The sequence below is a fragment of the Ahaetulla prasina genome, chromosome 1 (assembly GCF_028640845.1).
Source record: "Ahaetulla prasina isolate Xishuangbanna chromosome 1, ASM2864084v1, whole genome shotgun sequence".
NCBI classification, from domain to species: domain Eukaryota; kingdom Metazoa; phylum Chordata; class Lepidosauria; order Squamata; family Colubridae; genus Ahaetulla; species Ahaetulla prasina.
In genome coordinates, this window is record NC_080539.1 from 218,056,910 (window position 1) to 218,077,490 (window position 20,581).

The window sequence follows — 20,581 nt, forward strand, 5'->3', positions numbered from 1 at the left end:
CCCTTCATTCTGCACTATTGTAACTTAAAATGGAGGCTGAACAAATTGTTTTTAGGAGAATCCTGAAAGCTGTTAAGATGTATCTTGAAAAAGTCCATAGCATTTCTACAAAGTGGAACAAAACAGCAACAAATGTGATAAATATAGCAACCAATAAATCCAATTAAAAAGTCCAAGTAACACCATATAAATGAGCAAAAACTACCTAGCATTTTTGGTCAGTATTAATTCTAAATGTCACATATAACAGAATCCTTGTAAATAATCCGCTTCTTACTCTTAATTCTCTTCTTTCCCATCCCTTTTCTATTAAGATTAGATAATGGGCATCCATGCAGATTTTATGCAACACAAGACAATGCCGCTTAATTAATGTCAAGTTTTATCTAGGGCAGAAGTAACAACATTTTGGTGTCTTTAAATTTCAGTCACCAGCAACAGCACAATAGTAGCATTAGGTTGTTACTTAGGAGAATGAGCTGATATGGTTTTTGGCTCATGCATATGGTGGTATTTACAGGGTGGTCTTAATTATGTTACTTAGTCATATGTAAAACTAATTCAATAACGCTCTCTTACTTGAAGGATTGTAGCTTTGGGCAACAGACTTTACAATGATTTTCAAGGGAATTGAGATTATCTTGAGACTAGCACAGCTTTGTGAAAACAGCCATTTACCTATTATCAGCTTTGACCTAATAATATAAGCTTTGAGTGATTGCAAAAAGTGATTAAAATGGAATTATGGAGGCTTAAAAGTTGAAAAAAGTTGTTTGACTCCAACCTAAATGCAGTCATATGTAACCAAAGATAGATTTTCCATACTTCAATTTTTGAACTTTTAAAAATAGATGTGGCACCACTTAGCAAAATTAAAAGAGAACAAATTAGAAACTTTCAATGAACATTTACAATCATTTATTTAATTTCAAAAAAGAAAGTCTTTTTTAATTTAAATGTCCATAATTTGGCTTCTGTAAGACTGTTTTTATCCTTTAATTGTAATTAATTCATTCTTTTATTCTTTAATCTTCTTCCTTCAAACTTGTAAATGAAACAAAAACCAGCTCTTTGAACATCAGGTAGCTAGACAGACAAAAAACAACTCTGATTTTGCAATCATTCCTACAAAGCTTAATTGTTTTGCTATTATCCAATATTACATTAATCCCAAAAGAAGTAAAACCCTAAAATATACAAATGTAATACAGTGTAAAACCCATACTAACTCAAAACAAATAAAGTCTTCCTCAAGTCAAGCTCAACATCTGGTTATTTCATGGGCAGCATTAGACTCAAAAGTGATGTTACCTTAATATGCCTACAGAAAGAGTTCCACAATCAATATTGGTTGTCACAAAAAGATCCTGTGCTATGATTCCATCAATTCTGGAACTGGGGATTCAATTACAGCTCATAAATCACAAATATATCTATCTACATATATCTACATATCTAGAATCTCTAATCTATGCTCTCCAAGCAGAAATTAGGTACCCAATTCAGCCATTCCAGCTGCTGAGCCATCAGCTCCCTCTACCACAAAGATCCTGCAGGAAAAGGGCTGTATGGACAACCGTGGGATCTGGCAGGGTGAGAGCTGTGAACCATAAACACAAAGCTTTTACAGTGTCCCAGTATAACAGATATAGTGCCCTTGCTGACCTAAATAGGAACACTAAAGTGACAGATCAAGGTAGTTGTGATACTGATAACTCAAACAATCAAGGGATTATGGTTCAAGATGAAGAACTTACTTTGGAAAAGTGTGAACCTACTTTGGAAAAGTGTGTATCAAGTATTACAGATCGGTCACACAAGAAGAGCAAGGTATCCAAAAAGAGAAGCCACCTTCTGATTGGTGATTCAATTGTAAGGGATGTAAATTTAGGAAAGGATATGGAGGTTTTGAAAGACGTCAGGTGTCTACCTGGTGCTACTGCCAGCAGAGACAAGAGGCGTATTCTTAAGATAGTCAAGAATGCCAGTAAGGATTCTGATGTTGATGCTATTATACATCTTGGCACAAATGATCTGTCCCAAAAGGATGTGCTTTCTGTGCAGAATGATTTCCAGAGCTTAGGGTATGAACTTAATAGCATAGGTTGTAGGCTTAACTTTTCAGAGGTTTTACCAGTACATAAGGAACAAAAAGGTAAAGGCCAGCGTGTAGTGGAGTTTAATGTGTGGCTAAAGGAGTGGTGTAAAAGGGAAGGCTTTGGTTTTATTAGTCATGATGTCTGCAACTGGTCCAATGAAAATTGTACAAAGAGATGGATTGCATCCATCAAAGAAAGGACTGAGTTACTTAGCAATACATTCACAGATTTTCTGGATAAACATTTAAACTGAACAGTGGGGACAGAGAATTAACTGATATAGAAAACTTCTGTCCCCAGCAATCGAAAACTAAAAGGGTTATCAGTGCATGTAACATAGATGTCTGTATGGGTAAGACTATCAACCATGCTATCAAGCAAAACCAAGCATTTAACAGTGAGTGCCATACCATGTGCACTAAACCAACAGGTGGCATGAAAGTAGGGGCAGTCAACACAGGTTATGTAGACAGTAAACACAAGATCAATCCAAATGGACTCAAATGTCTATACACCAATGCACAGAGTATGAGGAATAAACAGGGTGAATTAGAAATACAAGTAAATGAGGGGAGATATGATATTGTTGCCATTACGGAAACTTGGTGGGATGAAACTGACAAATGGAACATACAGCTAGAGGGATATAAATTATTTAAAAGAAATAGACCAAATAAAAGAGGAGGTGGAGTTGCACTATATATAAGAAATAACTACATCTCTACAGAAATAGAGCACAACAATGATGAAAATCATCTTGAATGTATTTGGGTCAATATAAAAGGGTGAAAACGATATTGCCATAGGTCTATACTATAGGCCACCCAACCAAACAGAGGAAGTAGATGAACTTTTGCTAGTCAGCTAACTAAGGTATGTAGGAAGCACATCACAGTAGTAATGGGGATTTTAACTACCCTGACATCAACTGGGAAACAAACTCTGCACCAAGTGGAAGATCCAACAGGTTCCTAACAAACCTAGCAGACAACTTTGTTTCCCAAAAATAGAGAAGGCGACAAGGGATCAGCTATATTGGACTTAATTCTCACTAACAGAGATGAAATGATAGAAGGTGTTGAAGCTACAGGAACCTTGGGGCAAGTGACCACGCAATATTGGAATTCGACATTAAGCAAATACAAGTAGTAGAACAAAGTCAAACTAGAGTCTTGGACTTTAAGAGCTAATTTCAATAAACTTAGAGAGCTTGAGAAGGATTCAATGGATGAGAATCCTCAGGGGAAAACAACTCAAGAAGCTTGGGAAATTTTGAAAAGTGAGATTATAAAAGCACAGTCTAACACAATACCAATGAAGAAGAAAATAGTAGATCTCAAAAGAAACCAGCATGGATGCATAAAGAACTATCTGACAAATTGAAAGACAAAAGGACAAATATAAAAAGTGGAAAGAGGGGCAAATAACTAAGGCAGAATATCAGCAAATAGCCGAGCCTGTAAAGATGAAGTGAGGAAAGCTAAGGCTCACAATGAACAAAGGCTAGCGACAAAAGTAAAAATAACAAAAAGCTTCTTCCAACATGTTAAAAACAAGAAAAAGTCAAGGAAACAATTGGCCCATTGCTGGGAGAAAGTGGCAAGAAGATGACAAGCAACAGGAGAAAGCAGATCTACTTAACTCATATTTTGCATCTGTCTTTACACAAAAGGAAAAACAATCCAACCTATCAAAACAGCACTACAAAAACAGATTAGAAACACAAGTTAAAATAGGGAAGAAAATGGTAAGTGAACACCTGTCTACCCTAGACGAGTTCAAATCACCAGGACCGGATGGATTACACCCCAAGGTTCTGAAGGAACTGGCAGACGTGATCTCAGAACCACTGAACTATATCTTTCAAAGATCCTGGAGCACAGGGAGCTGCCAGAGGACTGGAAAAGAGCTGATGTAGTTCCCATCTTCAAAAAGGAAAAACAGATCCAGGAAACTACAGACCTATCAGTCTGACCTCAATACCGGGAAGATTCTGGAAAAGATAATCAAGCAACGAATCACCGAACACCTAGAAGCAAACAAAGTAATAACCAAAAGCCAACATGGGTTTGTCAAAACAGATCATGCCAGACTAATCTTATCGCATTCTTTGACAAAATGACAAAATTAGTAGACCAGAGGAATGCTGTTGATATAATTTACTTGGACTTCAGTAAAGCATTTGATAAAGTAGACCATAACCTACTACTAGATAAAGTAGAAAATGTGGGTTAGACAGCACCACCACCAGATGGATTCGTAATTGGCTGACCAACCGCACTCAACGTGTAGTCCTCAACGGAACTACATCCACATGGAGGAAGTATGCAGTGGAGTACCCCAAGGCTCTGTTTTAGGCCCAGTACTCTTCAACATCTTCATCAATGACTTGGACGAGGGATAGATGGGGAACTCATCAAATTTGCAGATGACACCAAGCTGGCAGGAATAGCCAACACTCCAGAAGATAGGCTCAAGTTACAGAAAGATCTTGACAGACTTGAACATTGGGCGCTATCTAACAAAATGAAATTCAACAGTGAAAAAGTAAGGTTCTACATTTAGGCCAAAAACAAAATGCACCAGTACCGTATATGTGGTACCTTGCTCAATAGTAGTACCTGTGAGAGGGATCTTGGAGTCCTAGTGGATAACCATCTAGATATGAGCCAGCAGTGTGCAGCAGCTGTTAAAAAGCCAACACAGTTCTGGGCTGCATAAACAGAGGATAGAATCAAGATCACGTGAAGTGTTAGTACCACTTTATAATGCCTTGGTAAGGCCACACTTGGAATATTGCATCCAGTTTTGGTCGCCACGATGTAAAAAGATGTTGAGACTCTAGAAAGAGTGCAGAGAAGAGCAACAAAGATGATTAGGGACTGGAGGATAAAACATATGAAGAACGGTTGCAGGAACTGGGTATGTCTAGTTTAACAAAAAGAAGGACCAGGGATGACATGATAGCTGTGTTCCAATATCTTAGGGGCTGCCACAAAGAAGAGGGAGTCAGGCTGTTCACCAAAGCACCTGAGGGTAGAACAAGAAGCAATGGGTGGAAACTGGTCAAAGAAAGAAGCAACTTAGAACTAAGGAGAAATTTCCTGACAGTTAGAACAATTAATAAGTGGAACGACTTGCCTTCAGAAGTTGTGAATGCTCCAACACTGGAAATTTTTAAGAAAATGTTGGATAACCATCTGACTGAGATGGTATAGGGTTTCCTGCCTGGGCAGGGGGTTGGACTAGAAGGCCTCCAAGGTCCCTTCCAACTCTGATGTTATGTTATGTTATGTTATGTTAAATATATTCACCACCGTAACTGTGACCACAAACGTTTTAGAGATTACTACATAAGAAAATAGAACTTGCGCTAGAAACAATTTAATGGCTTATACAGTTGCTGTAGGACTGGTGTATTGAGTCCACACTAAAGGTCACCTAAAAGTCTGGTTGTAGCAATTTCCATCAAGCTGAAATGTCTTCAAAACCAGTTTATGTGACTATATTAATGATTAAAAGTCTGGATGATCCAAGAAAGCTGCTGAAGTTGGTAAAGGACACCCATAACCACAGCCACCATTTAAGCATTCAAAAAGAAAGACGAATCCAGAAATATCTCCAAGTAGTGCTTCTGCTCCTTCAGAACCAACATCTTGTGTTTTTCTTGTTTCTCTGAGAATACTGAAAATATGTTGTGTTCCAAATCTCAACTATGCCTTGAGGGTTAAGCTTTATATAGAACCATTCAGACTGACATTTAGCTCACTGTCCTTTTCATACTGTCTCAGCATCAGTAGTTGCATTACTCATTCCTAATTTTACTTCCCAACATACAGCTGTCCCCTTACATCTGCTAAAACAACACTTGACCTATTTGCATCTTCACAGACACCGGCTGCTATAAGACTTCACCTGGAACATCATATTTCGTATCCAATCAACAAATTTTGCAGCTGTATAATTGACGCAGAACACTGTGTTCAGACACAAGACAGACACTTCATTAACCAATATTCAAGGAAAGACTGAGGGATGTGGGGGAATAAAAAAGGTACAAGAGTTTTAATTGCACTAGGGAGAACAACAACATCTAAATATCAATAAATTGCATGTAGTGCTTCTTATTGTTCTAAACATAAATGCACTATAAACCTTTTTAACTCTTAAAAGAAGATGGGGTGAATCTGCCAAGTCAGAATTAGGGTCTCTATTAATTCAATTACTTACAACAAATATACTGAGAGGTAAATAGATACTATAGAGGTTTTTTTTTTTTAGCAAAGTGCTAGATTTTTAAAAATCCCAATGACATCCTGCATTATCTTTGAAAAACCTCTGGGCAGCCTGTGCCTTGAGTAAGTAGGAAGTGAGAAAACAAAGCAAGGAAATTAGCCTACCATTATTTTGGATGCAATGGTAATAGAGTGATTATGTGACATGCTTTAGAAAGAACAGCCCTGTGACTGAAGAGCTAGCATGATTCCATGTATGAAGGTCTTCTGTATTTCTCAAGCAAAGAGCTACACTTGATTTTGAGGAGTATGCTGAGCGCTGTATTCCCCAAAGGAAAGATGGAGACAAGACAAAACTAACTTTGCTGTTAATAATGATGTGTCGAAATCTCCTACTTTTTTTTTTCAAAGATATATAACTATTTTTGACCCAATGGTCATGCTTGGTCTTTTGGGTGGTGTGTTGGGGGCAGCAATAAAAATGGAAGGGCAGGCTACAAAAAGTAAAAAGGAAATAAATTTTATATTAACATATGTAGTTGTTATGCAAAATTTTAGCTTTTTTTTTATTGCTGATGAACCAAAAGTATTACGTTGTTATTTCGGTAAACCAACAGGCTATAGTTCTCCTTCTTTTAATAGAGCTGCAAAAGGATTAGACAAAAAGATTTAGTACTACCGTATTACATCTGAAGTATTAGAACTGTTTAAGATACCTCAGATTCATTAATCATGATTTTACACTTATTTCAACAAAGCACTTAAATGTGACTTCCTGATACAGCATTTTGGACTATAATGACCAGTGGCCATAGCCACCATGACCAATGGCCAAGGAATGACATAAATTATATTCTGAAATACAATGCATTAAGTTAAAATGTCAGTTAATGAGCACATGTGGCTTTTTAGTTAAACTCTATGTTTTCTCATGTCTTTGTGAACTCAAAATAACTAAAAAAAATTCGCATTTCAGGAAACTGGGTCCAGTATTTAAGGTCTATAAAAGTCTCTAATTGCTGATTGCCAAAATGGGACACAAAATGGGATAAATCTGAAGTCTGGATTATATAGTTAAGCACAAATGTTGATTATACAATCTTCCTTCCAGGGTGAAATTTAACCAAGGAAGTCAGAATGACAGTGAAAATGGTTCTTCCAATCAAAAAAACTGGCGAAATATATTATCCATGATACAATCCTGGATCAAAGTTTTGACTTTGTACAGACAAAAGAGAAATAATCTCTCCTAGTTGTGTCTCAAAGTTAATACAATTACTTGTTTAAAGATTAAGAAAATGTTTCTGCATTTATAGTTTTCCTCATGATCCGCATAGTCACATTACCTCATATATTTATAAAGAAACTGCAGAATTTCAAACCAGGGAAGTGTTTGATAATGAGAATAAAACCAACAGATCTTTTATAGATGCTTCGGGGTTAAAGATTTAACTTTAAAGAATTAAAGATTCTGCTTTAATTCTGAAGAAAAACAAAACAATCTCCATAAATACAATACTCACTGACTAAGTATTCTATCAGTCAGTTGGCCAATTTTGACTCCGTATTGCTGCACTTAGGACCTCTGTATATTTGAGAAGACACACAGTTTACTTCCTGAGCTAGCTGAAGTCAATAATGGCTATTTAGTCATAGAATCAAAGAGTTGTAAAGAAGCACTCCAATTTCCTGCTCGGTGCAAAATCTGCTAAAACATTGGGGTCAGTTTAAGATTTCATGACAACTGTTGACCTGACCCAGGTGATACTGGACCATGTTAAATTGGTACTTTATTCTGGTATAGCTTGTGATTAGAATGTGGGATATGGGTTCTACACGGCTTCTCTGAAATGGGCGGATGATCCCGTGATCAGCTTTAGAATGCCAGCTAGTATAAACGCTACAGGAACCGAGGACTTATTTAAAATAATTGAATCATTCATGAATCTTCGCAGTCTTCAAAAATAACTAAGAGAAATGTCCACATTATAGACTCAAAGTCTGTGAATATATGAGAGCTACAACCTGCTGATTTATAACCCGTTAATTAAATTAACTAACTAACCATGTTTTTTTCTTTTCATAAAAGATCAAAACATTAAAGCAGTAAAGCAAACTTCTTTAGCTCCTATAGTTTTATCAGGAGTTGGTAGCATAGCACTCATAGGCCCCTTACGAAACCCCCAAGAGAAATCTCTCTTGTTAGTCTTTAAATCATTAGAATCACAAGTAACACCAGTAGTTTCTTACAAACTAATTCCAAATGTTGATAATCTGGACAACCTTGCAACTATTCTTGGATTACCATTTTCCACTTTAGTGAAAGACAGTCTGGATTTAACCATTTAAGTTTAACCAATTTCTATTATGGAAAAAAATGAAGGAACAAAAACTTGTTGTACCAGTGATAAGTATGCATTTATCTTCTTCATGTCCATATAAAATAGTACGGCAATATTATCAATGCTGGAAGTTTTGAATAAAGAATACTAGGATGAAAAGATAACAGACATAAAAGTTTAAAAAAAGTTCATAAACTGAAAGCTTTCAGATGATGTAGTTATATTCCTGCAAGACCCAAAACTGGTATAGTACACTTGATGATGAATCTAAATGACTTTGGACATTTAGCAGGCTTCGAAATAAACAGAAAATAAAAAATGCTTGTTAAAAATATAGCTTTTCAGTAATATGAAACATTGACAAGGAATGTCAGGTTTTAAAGTGGAGAAAAAGATAAAGTATCTTGGCCAAATATAAACTCCAAACTGTTTCAAAACAATTTTGTACCTATATGGAATGAAAAAAACATATCAAGATATATCTTGATATATCTACTTGGTAAAATCTCTGTAATTAAGATGTTTTATAAAAAATAGTATTTTTATCTCAGACTTTTCCAATATTGATAACTGACATCCCATTTAAACAATGGCAAAACAATATTTCTAAATTCATATGTGAAGGGAAGAAACAGAACTAGATACAAATTATTGCAAGATGCCAAAAAAAGAGATGGTTTAGGTTACAAGATTTGAAATTGTACTTTGATGTCTGCTGCTTGATCAGGATGAAAATGTCGGTGACTCTCCAAAACAAAAGACTACTGGAGTTAGAGGGGCATGAATTAAGATTTGGATGGCACACCTACTTATGGTTGATAAAGTTAAGATGAATGTTGACTTTAAGAATCATTTTGTTAGCCACTGCCATCCTAAGGTTATGGAATAAATATAAAACAAGATTCCCTCTTTGGGTGTCATCTCAGGAAGCTTTTTCACAGAAAACAAATAATGGAGAGCCCAGACTGATGGACTTATGGTTAGAGAATAATTTTTAATCAAGGTGGAACTACTCTTTAATCTAAAAAAGAGTTGAAGTTAATTAGAAGGGTGTGTCTATCATTGGTTTACATATATACAATTGAAAGAAAGATTTAAAATAGCCAAAATGTTATGGGTTTGACCTTGCAAAAAATGAATTTGAAATTGTATTATGTGGTAACAATGAACAGGTTATTACCAAGGTTTATAATCTGTTATTGAAATTGAATTTGGAGAACAAATATATAGAGCAATGCATAATTCAATGGGCAAAGAATTTTGGGCATAATGCTGGAACAATAGGAACACAGGTGGGCGAAAGGTTTAAAATTTACATTGAACTAGAATTTAAAAGAATTTTTTCTATAAAATGTACTGTTGATATTTAACACCTAATAAATTATCAAAGATTTATAAAGGTACTTCAAATGTATGTTGGAAATGTAAGGATATGGAAGGAATTTTCTATTAACTTTGGTGGACTTGTGACAAAGCAAAGAAATACTAGGGTAAGATTCATATTTTAATATAGAAAATTCTTAATATAAATATATAAATTAAACCAACAAAGACTTTTCTTTTAGGGTTAATGGACAAAGAACCTGAAAAAAATTGAAACTTTTTTGTTAGCTATGTTGACCACAGCAGGAATGCTTTATGTGCAAAAATGTAAAGATACATTAATTCCCACAATGGAAGAATGATAGAACAAGCAGAGATGGTCAAATTAATGGCTTTAATCAACAAGAAAATATCTAACTATCTGGAAATCACTTCTGGATTTTGTGCTTGAGATAGAAAAAAAAAAGAAACCGTGACTTTGTTATTTACTGATTAGACAAGTTTTTTTGTTACAGAAATGTCTAGTATATGTGAAATAAGAAGGCTGTAATATGTTCCTTCTACTGAACTGAAAAGTTAATGCTTTTTTCCCCTTCGTCCTTCATTTCTCTCTTTCCCCTTTCCCACAATTTTCATTTTCATTTCATACTCTTAATATGTTTAATAAAATTTTATTGTCAACATCAAACTGAACCTGGCAGAAGCCATCTTAATATTCCTCAGCTGCCACACACAGGGGGAAGGAGGTGGGAATGCCTTACTAGACAAATAGAGCTTTCTCCTGAGAACCAAGATCATCTCCACCGGTAACGGATAAGGTCGGGGAAGGAGTGCCTGGAAAGCCTGCCAATTGTCCTTAATTGGCTGTGACCTGTGACACTTGGGGATGGGTTTATTTCCTATTTTAATTATACTGAAACCGTGGGAACTATATAGAGTTGATTTTCCTTTAACTCATGCCGATATGATGTACTCAGTAAAGAAGTCCTTTAAGGTAGATTCAATTCTCAGGGTTCTGATTTGCTTGGGTTCTGTCTGTCCCCCTCCCCAATTCACATAGAAGACGCAGAGACACGCGTCCACAGTCCTTTATATTTGCAACAGACTTGATTTTCTGTAGTGAATGAAAGACTTGGCAGCTACAGTGCAAAGGCCTGCCAAGTTCCGAGTTCTTTATCTCTTACGGAGACAGAAGCCCACGTGTCCAAGATCCGTTGCCAAGAGCTCACAGAAAAAAGCCTTTGCACAATCCAGGCCTTTAACTCCCAAACGATCGATCTGCAGTTCGCACTTGGTAGCTTTTGTCCGTCACAGGGGCCAGATGGCAACTCCAGCCACTTTTATCGCCTGTGGGGTGTGGCTCAGTGACTCAGTACTCTCTGGGCCTGCCACACCTCTTCCTCTGCTGTGCATGCCTCTCTTTCCGACACTGCCTAGGATCAATCCAGGATTGATCCTCCTCGTCCTCTATCTGTGGGGGCTCTGACACGCCTTCTTCCTGGCCTTCTGCTGGCACCTGAGGCGTTGCCAGGAAGGAGAGACCTGGAGAGGGAGGCCTTGTCAGCTCCTCTCCCTCACTCTCTGAGTCATCCTCCTCCGTGAGGACAGGCTCGGGGGCCGGAGTCACAACAGGTTCATTAGTCGGAACCTTGACATATATTAGATAAACAATACTGTGGCAAGATTTTTCTCCCCTTTCCCAGCAAACTTCAGCACAATGTTTGTGTATGTAATTCTGTTGAAGAGAAATTTGTTTCTCTTAACTCTTTTGAAAAAAGTGAAGTTCAGTTAGGAAAAAGCTAAAAAGGGAAATTGAGAGTGATACATTTTTTTAAAAGTAAGTAATTAAAGGAAGTTTTTTAATCCATGTCTTGATGAGTCAGCCAGCTACTCTTCTGTCCTCTCCTTATCCAACAGAGAGCAATTTCAAAGTCAGGTTGGAGATCAAATAATACCTGGTAAACAAAATCACCTCGTTTTCTTGATCAGTAATTCAAGGAATGTTTCTGCTAAGGTGGAAATTTGATATGCAATTTATATTCTACAGTGTTCTTGACTTGTACAGAGACCACTTTCTTGAGGACAAAGAAACTGTACACAAATCTAAACAATTAAACAACGAATGGATAAAAAATACAATCAAATTCTACAAAGGTTGCTCGAATTATTTTAAGTTGACTCTAATAAGAATAACTTAGATAAAACTAGCTAAATTATATAGAATCTAGAAATACATACGTAAACAGGATCTCTTTCCAGCTGTGCTTGCACCCCCTAGGCACAGGTTGCCTCCCCTGTGAACCAGTTCAAGTTCCAAGTTTGTCCTGAATAAAACAGAAAGGGAATAGCCTTATTTTAACTATTTACAAACTAACAAAAATTGTCCAATAGATCTGTAAAACTGTCCCCCTACCCCAAATGAAAGGAAACAATGACATGACATGGAATACTAAACTGTGGTATTAATTTGAGGTAGGCAAATTAATTTTGTCCTGAAGCTGCACAAATTCTTCCATCCCTGTTTTGTGCACCCACAAAGGTCACCATTTCACCATATCATTAAATTACTGTCCAGCTTCCTACAGCTCTTGACTGGGGGGAAAAAGTTTAAAAAGGCAACTACACAACTGCTGCTTTACCCTGCATCAGGGTAAAAGGGAGCCCTGGTGGCTCAGTGATTAAAGTGGTTAGAATGTAGTACTGCAGGCAGATTCTGTCCACAGCCTGGAGTTCGATCCTGATGAGACTCAAACTGGACTCAGCCTTCCATTCTTCCAAGGTCAATAAAATGAGGACCCAGATTGTTTGGAAAAATATGTAAATAATGCTTCGACGCTGTAAACCATCCAGGGAGTCCTGTAAAGTGCTATGGGGCAGTATATAAGTCTAAATGCTATTGCTAAATGCTATTATCAGGGTAAAAGCAATTTGGTACCCTACAAATTTTAACTCTTCCAGTTGCTGTACAAATGAGTGGCAACTGAAATCAAGAAACATTTGCTGGGTACCAGATTGCCCATCCCTGAGATACAGCATAACTAATCCAAATAATGTAAAGCACTTAGATGGATTTCATTGAATAGAAACTATTTTGCAAAAATTCCAGTGGCATATGTCAGAAAAGAACTCTTTTTGTACAAAATGTTTGTTAAAACATATTCACACTACTAAAATAGTAGCATTTCAAATAATAATATTCCTAAGTTTGCAGCTTATGTCACAATTTTTTTTTGAAGGAATGCTTTAATCCTCCTTACATTGAGAAAAAGCAATTTAACAGTGAAAATGTTTGGGCTCTGAGCTCCATCTGGTTGCTGCTGATAAGGCCAGCCACATGACTAGGGAATTTTCCACTCTTCAGGCAATTTGCAGCACTCGCTGAATTTCTAAAAACTTAACAGCAAAGCTGTGGCACAGATTTTATATTAGTGAACAGGAAAAAAAAATGCAAATTGCACCTTAGATCACTAGATGAATATTAAAATATTTATTTCCTGAAATCTCTTCAAGAATAACTCACTGTTCCATAAAAAAAGAAAGACATTATTGATCCCTGAGAAATAACAAAAGGTGGCCCGTCCTTGAAAAAGACTGCACGGAAAGAGATGAGTGAGGAGGGGAAAGGAAAACAAAGCTTTTCTGAAGAAAAAATAAACAGGGCTGTGCTCTCTCAACTGAGCTCATAAGAGTGGCCCTGCTTCCTGTCACTCCCTCTGCTGTGGTGAAATGGCTGTTAGGGGAGAACCAAAGGTTCCTCACAGAGCTTGGGATGGTCCATTTTGCCCTCTGTCCTCTTCAGTCATTTTACCTTCCAAATAAAAAGCTTTCTTCTTTAACCAAAGCAACATATTTGCATGATAATTTCTGGAATTTTTTTTCAATATACAGTAGAACTATCCATGACATCTATATCATGATTTTGAATGCGTGGGACCAGCCCGCCACTTTTAGTAGGAGAAACAAGTAAACCAAAGATTGGAATTTTTCCATTTCTAGAGGCATTCTTATAAACTGATATATTTTTCAGATAATGAAAACTATCCTGTACTTAAAAGTACTACAACCTTATTCTTGGTATTCCAGCACTGTTAACACATGTTTTGTAGAATTCATTTTTTTTTGTTGCAAACCGTTCCAGTATATGACCTTTAAAAGATGTAAAGTCCAGTAACACTAAAAAAGAACTTTCTGAAACCTTGTACGAATAAGTAACAACAACAAAAAACCTCTATAGACTAAATTTAGTTCTTATTACTTTTATAAAGGTCAAAGTATACAGCCATTCATCAGCTTAGAAAAATCACTGCTCTTCATAGTTTTACTGTCTTCTTGAAGGCTCAAGAAAAGGTTACTATCTTCCTGAAATACTCACATGCATTAATAACTCTGAGGTATCATGCACAAATCCTACAAGCTAGGCTCCAGCAGTATGTGGATCGAGAACTACCAGAAGTACAGGCAGGATTTTGTAGAGGCAGAGGAACTAGAGATCAAATTGCCAACATACGCTGGATCATGGAGAAAGCTAGGGAGTTCCAGAAAAACATCTACTTCTGCTTCATTGACTATGCTAAAGCCTTTGATTGTGTGGATCACAACAAATTGTGGCAAGTTCTTAAAGAGATGGGAGTACCAGACCATCTTATTTGTCTCTTGAGAAACCTGTATGCGGGTCAAGAAGCAACAGTGAGAACTGGACACAGAACCACTGATTGGTTCAAAATTGGGAAAGGAGTCCGGCAAGGCTGTATACTATCACCCTGCCTATTTAACTTATATGCAGAACACATCATGAGAAAGGCGGGGCTAGATGAATCAAAAATTGGAATTAAGATTGCCAGAAGAAATATCAACAACCTCAGATATGCAGATAATACCACTCTAATGGCAGAAAGCAAAGAGGAACTAAAGAGTCTCTTGATGCGGGTGAAGGAGGAGAGTGCAAAAGTTGGCTTGAAACTCAACATTAAGAAAACTAAAATCATGGCATCCAGCCCTCTCAATTCCTGGCAGATAGATGGTGAAGAAATGGAGGTAGTGACAGATTTTATTTTCCTGGGCTACAAGATCACCGCAGATGGGGACTGCAGTCAAGAAGTTAAAAGACGCTTGCTCCTGGGGAGGAAAGCTATGGCAAATCTAGACAGCGTACTAAAAAGCAGAGACATCACCCTGCCAACAAAAGTGCGTATAATCAAGACTATGGTTTTCCCATTTGCAATGTATGGCTGTGAAGGTTGGACAATAAGAAAGGCTGAGGGTCAAAAAATCGAGGCCTTTGAACTCTGGTGCTGGAGAAGACTCCTGCGAGTCCCTTGGACTGCAAGGCGAACAAACAAGTCAGTCCTAGAGGAGATCAACCCTGACTGCTCTTTAGAAGGCCAGATCCTGAAGATGAAACTGAAAGACTTTGGCCACCTAATGAGAAAGAAGAACTCACTGGAGAAGAGCCTAATGCTGGGAAAGATTGAGGGCAAAAGAAGAAAGGGATGACAGAGAACGAGGTGGCTGGATGGAGTCACTGAAGCAGTAGGCATGAGTTTAAATGGACTCCAGAGGATGGTAGAGAACAGGAAGGCCTGGAGGAACGTTGCCCATGGGGTCACGATGGGTCGGACATGACTTCGCAACTAACAACAACAACAACAAATCATGCACAATGTGCAAGTATTCCCTGAGATAATTCTACTGACTTTCAAAGTACCTAGCAGTGTCCAAAAGAAAAAAAATCACTATGGAAAGAAAAGCTACAAAAAAGTAACCAATCATCCATTCTGAACACAGGGTATATTTTAAGAATGACTAAAAATCAGAATGTGTAATGCTTTGGAATTACTAGAAACCAGAATTTGTAATTGTAAAAATTGAACATTATCAAGCTGCAATTGTGATGACAATATTATTTTCCCTGCAACTGTATCTACCAAATGAAGATTTTCCAGAGTCAAAGGGCTCTTTAATAGAATCCTCTGAGACATATTTATTTTATTTAAAAACTTTATAGCCGTTTGTTTTATTTACCAGAATCTTGGGTGATTGACAAAAAGCAATAAAATTATAAAAACTATACAAAATATTTGAACAATACTTTGAGGATAAAATCAATTGATAATAGAGAAATTAGAGAAATAGATAAATTAGAGAAAGTGTCCATGACACAATCTGATAAAAATCTTATGAATGGTTTTCAGTTTTTATTACCAAGGTTATGTGGAAAATGCTTGGTAAGTTCATCAATTCCCATTTATTCATTATTGTACCCACATTTCCTCATTTCATGAACTTGTAGGTTGAGGGTTGTCCATTAAGGCAACTGAAGCAATCTTTAGAATAGTGTTTTACCCACCTGGCTACCGAGTACATGAAAAGAAAATCATTGTCTGGTGATCCAGGAGTCTTGCTGTAGTCAGTGTATTTTTTCTGGGTAGTATTTTTGATATCTTTCATCACTGACTCCATTTCTTTACTTAAATTGGTTTCTGACTGTTAAAGAAAAGAGGGCTTGAATTTATTTGGCAAAACTAACAGCAATAACAGAAAAAATGAAGAATGAGTTCTGCAAATATAAGGCAATGAAATATTAAATAGAACTATATGACATTACATTACATTTTAACAGAGAGATGTTCAACAAACTCTTAGCTATTCAAGAAAGTATTCGCTGGAATTGATTGACAGAGATGTTTTAAAACAAATACTTCCAACATGCTAGCCTTTCATTAAGGTTAGATATATTAATATTTTATTGTATTATTGTTTTTCAAATCAGTAAAATGATAAAATACAAAACAAACTTCACTTTAATATAAAAATAGGCTATGTTCTTTAAAAGCTATGCAGTACAAAGTAAAAAGAAATAGAAAAACTAAAAAAATCAGTCCATATTAATCAGTATTGTAATATCTGCTCAAAAGTATGTAATTGTAATTTATTTCCAGGTAGATTTGGATTAATTGGCGCTTAAAGCTTATAAATGAAAGTGTATTTTTAAATGTCATTATAAAGCTTCAAAATATAAAACTACACATAAAAGTTATGATAAAATAAATAATCCATAATGATAAACATTCTAAACTGGAAGATTTTAAATAGCTTTCAGTCATAAATGCAGTCATTTTTACACTATTACATTTATTGAAATATGATTTAGTCGTATAGAAAGAAGCTGGAAAGCATGGATTTAATAATATTTTGATTATTTGCTATTTTGATTAAAATGCTGTTGCATACTTATATTAAAATGCAACAGCAAAATGCTGAGATAATCATAACTTTATTTTAAAGGTGACATAGTTGAATTTATCTATTTGAAACAGTAATTTTCCTGAAATGTTTAAATCTAATGGAGAAATGGTAGACAAGGTTCGACTTTTTAAAGTTTACCAAATAGGTTATGAATTATGAGGAAAGAAAAAGAAAGAAGATGGAAAGACAAATTAACAAGGATCTTTCTGCCTTACACTAATGCTTACTGGGAAAGTTCCCAGCTGCTCTTGAAGTTCTTCCACATCCTTGATGAGTTCCTGCATATTCTTGGTACTATGACACTGACAAAGGTTTCGCTCTACATTGTTGCCAGGATAGCATGGAAGGACACTGTTGGCAAACTGCCTACATAGAGGACAAGTAAATTCTCCCTTGTCCACAGCAAAACCCTGGAGAACCTGATCATTCTAAAAGAAACAAGAAAATAAGTGAATTTCTGAAACAGCAAACATTTATAACTGTAACAATTCCAAAAGAAGTGGGAATTAAAAGTAAAAGAAATGAAGACTGCTGAAAGATGATAGGCTTACTTTGAAATTAAAAAAAACTGAAATACACACAGTCCTCTTAATAGTCCCAAAGGTGCTTTTTTCAAGAAGAAATTGGACTTTCTGGAAGAAAATCCAGTTGCCTCTTGAAAAAAGCACTTTTGGGACCTAGATGACTGAGAATCTCCATACACAATCCTCTTAATGGTTCTTGGATTTCCTCATAATCTAAATTTGGTAACAGTCCAGAATACATACAAACTATTATTCTCTATATTATTTTTAAATGATTAGTTATTTATTTGCATCCCATTCTTAGCCCCACTTGCTCCTGTTCTAACACTAAGCATATGTTTCTTAGAAACACCTGTTCGTTACTATCAGCAAAGTTGTAGATGTCTTTGACTTTGGACTCCAGGTGACCGCCTGGATTAGTCCCTGCAGTTTTCTCTATCAGTGTTTTCAGAAGTGGTTTGCTCTTGCCTGCCTCTTCCCAGGGTTGAGAGCGTGGGACTGGACTCAGGTCACCCAACTGGCTATGTGAGTGAGGCAGGACTAGAACTCACAGACTTTTGGATTTCATCATGGTGCCTGAACCACTACACTAAACTGTCTCTGAAAGCATTCAGTGCTGTGTTTATTGACTCCTAATCTGTATCCCTTTGTCTCCTAAGGTCTTCTGTTAGAATTGCGGGGTGTGTGCATGCGCACACATTATTTCAGAAATTACCCATTAACAAGCAGTGAGAATTTACACTGGTCAATTGGCAGGCACAGCAAGGATTAAAAATGCTTCAGATTCTTCCCTAGATGCTGCATTAACATTATTTTATATTTACCAGTATTTTATTTTTACTTTATTTGTATTCTGCCTTTATTTTTTTTAATAAATTAAACAATGAACATATCTAATATTCACTCCACCTGTTTTTTGCCCAACAACCCTACTTTCTGAAACTGACAGAAAGTGACTGGCCAGTGACCCAGTTGGCTTTCATGCCTAAGGCAGGATTAAAACTCACACTCTCCTGGTTTCTAGCCTGGTGTCTTCACTCCTAGACCAAAATGACTATGAGCCAAATATCAAGGAAACTGAATAATAAGTATGAAAGCTTCATATTATAAATGCCTGAATAAGAGGATACATTAAATGTGTTTTTAATTCAGATTTTACTTAAAAAAACATTTGTACAATTTTACTTGGAAAAATAACTATATGTTTACTTGCATTTGGGCAATATTCAACATTACTTTCAATTCCTCAGCTTTTAACACAGCTTCAGACTAGAACCATATCGGTGGAAAGGACCATTGTGTTCATTAAATCCAGGCCTTGCTTAGGGCAATAATGAAATTAAAAGCATCCTTTAGAGATGGCTATCTAGTTATGTGATCCAAGGAAGGAGGATCAACCAACACTATATACAATTGATCTACTCTTATTGTTAGGCAGGTTTTTTTTTCTCTAAGGTACAATAGGATCTTCCCTCCTGTAACCTAAATTCATTAACTCAGGGGTGTCAAACTCGCAGCCCGCAGGCGTCACACGCTGGCCACGCCTACACCCAGCAAAGGGGGGGAAAGTATGTCATGTGACAATGCCATGATGACGCGAGTTTGATACCCCTGCGTTATCTGAATCTGGAATGAAAGAAAACATGTGATGACTTTCTTCTCTCTGATATATTTCCATATATTTGAAAATGCTATTATATTTCCTCCCTCATCACCCACATAATCTTTTCTCAAGTATAAACATAAAGTATCCACATCTTTCCATCTGTCCCCATCAGACTTAATTTATATCCCCCTATTATTCTCATGTTTTTATTTGTATTGTTCCAATTTCCCAGAATCCTTAGAATAGAGCTCAGTTGAGTACTGGACATAGTACTCAAGATGGGGACCTAATAAAGAAATAATAAAGTGTGCCTAGGAAATTCTTCTTCTGTTGTTGCAACCTAAAACAGCATTTTCAACACATTGTTGCCTCTTATTCACTTGGAATTAACCACTATACTACACTAATATCTTTTTTTTAAAGTAACAAGCCAGATATGTATAAAGTATCTTTCCAAAAGTTGTGTGCCTTGGAAATTTCATAAACATTGCCTCATATCTTCATTTAATTTATTAATCAAAATATTGAAGAATGTAGGACTAAGGATTGAAACTTAACTATCAAGATATACTATGCATACTGCATTCCCACAATCTATAGTAAAAGTTACCCCATTAAAATGAGGTAAGAGTAGGATGACAAGACCTGTATAAGCAGCATACTTTGTGCATATTTTTTTTAAAAAAACAATTCTTAACCTTAAAGAACATTGAGACAATTTAGCTTGTCTTCTGATTCTTCTACTTGCCCAGAGCATACCATCAGGACTAAATAACCTCTAATACATTAAGCTTTATTACCTATGTTTGTTTGTTTGCAATTATTTCTGTACAAAAATTATACAAGTTACAAGTTAAATAAATTATCCTGTATTATATTCTTCCTAATTTTAATGAGTTACAATTTGCATGAATAAGAATATTTTCCATCCTTTGAAATTCATGTACTATTTGTGTTTCACATACATAGCTTTAGAAATGAATGTTTTAAAAATACAATTAGCCATATTAATTGGAGGATAAATTAGAGTGGAGAGTATTTTCATTTTCATATTACAGAACATTACTACTGAATCTTTTAGGAAATCTATATTGTTTATGAATTGGATAAAGTACTTTACAATGTTTATAAACGCGGATTTCCTTTCTTATGTATTAAAAGTTCCCATAAGTTCATTGAGATTCCTCCAATATCTACTGGAAACTTG

General features: G+C 36.1%; 1 protein-coding gene across 4 annotated transcripts in view; it reads right to left on the reverse strand.

The window, feature by feature from the left end:
- The window catches only part of UBR3 (ubiquitin protein ligase E3 component n-recognin 3), a 110,237-nt gene that overhangs the window by 22,101 nt on the left and 67,555 nt on the right, over nt 1-20,581 (reverse strand). For 2 of the 4 annotated variants that reach the window (XM_058190898.1, XM_058190915.1), the window contains 3 exons: nt 17,472-17,672; nt 16,346-16,482; nt 12,238-12,323 (listed from right to left, as the gene is read on the reverse strand). In XM_058190898.1, the coding sequence (XP_058046881.1) occupies nt 12,238-12,323; nt 16,346-16,482; nt 17,472-17,672 (424 nt within the window). Of the gene's footprint in view, nt 1-12,237; nt 12,324-16,345; nt 16,483-17,459; nt 17,673-20,581 lie in introns of all 4 variants that reach the window. The other 2 variants (XM_058190907.1, XM_058190888.1) reach the window with 1 other exon arrangement.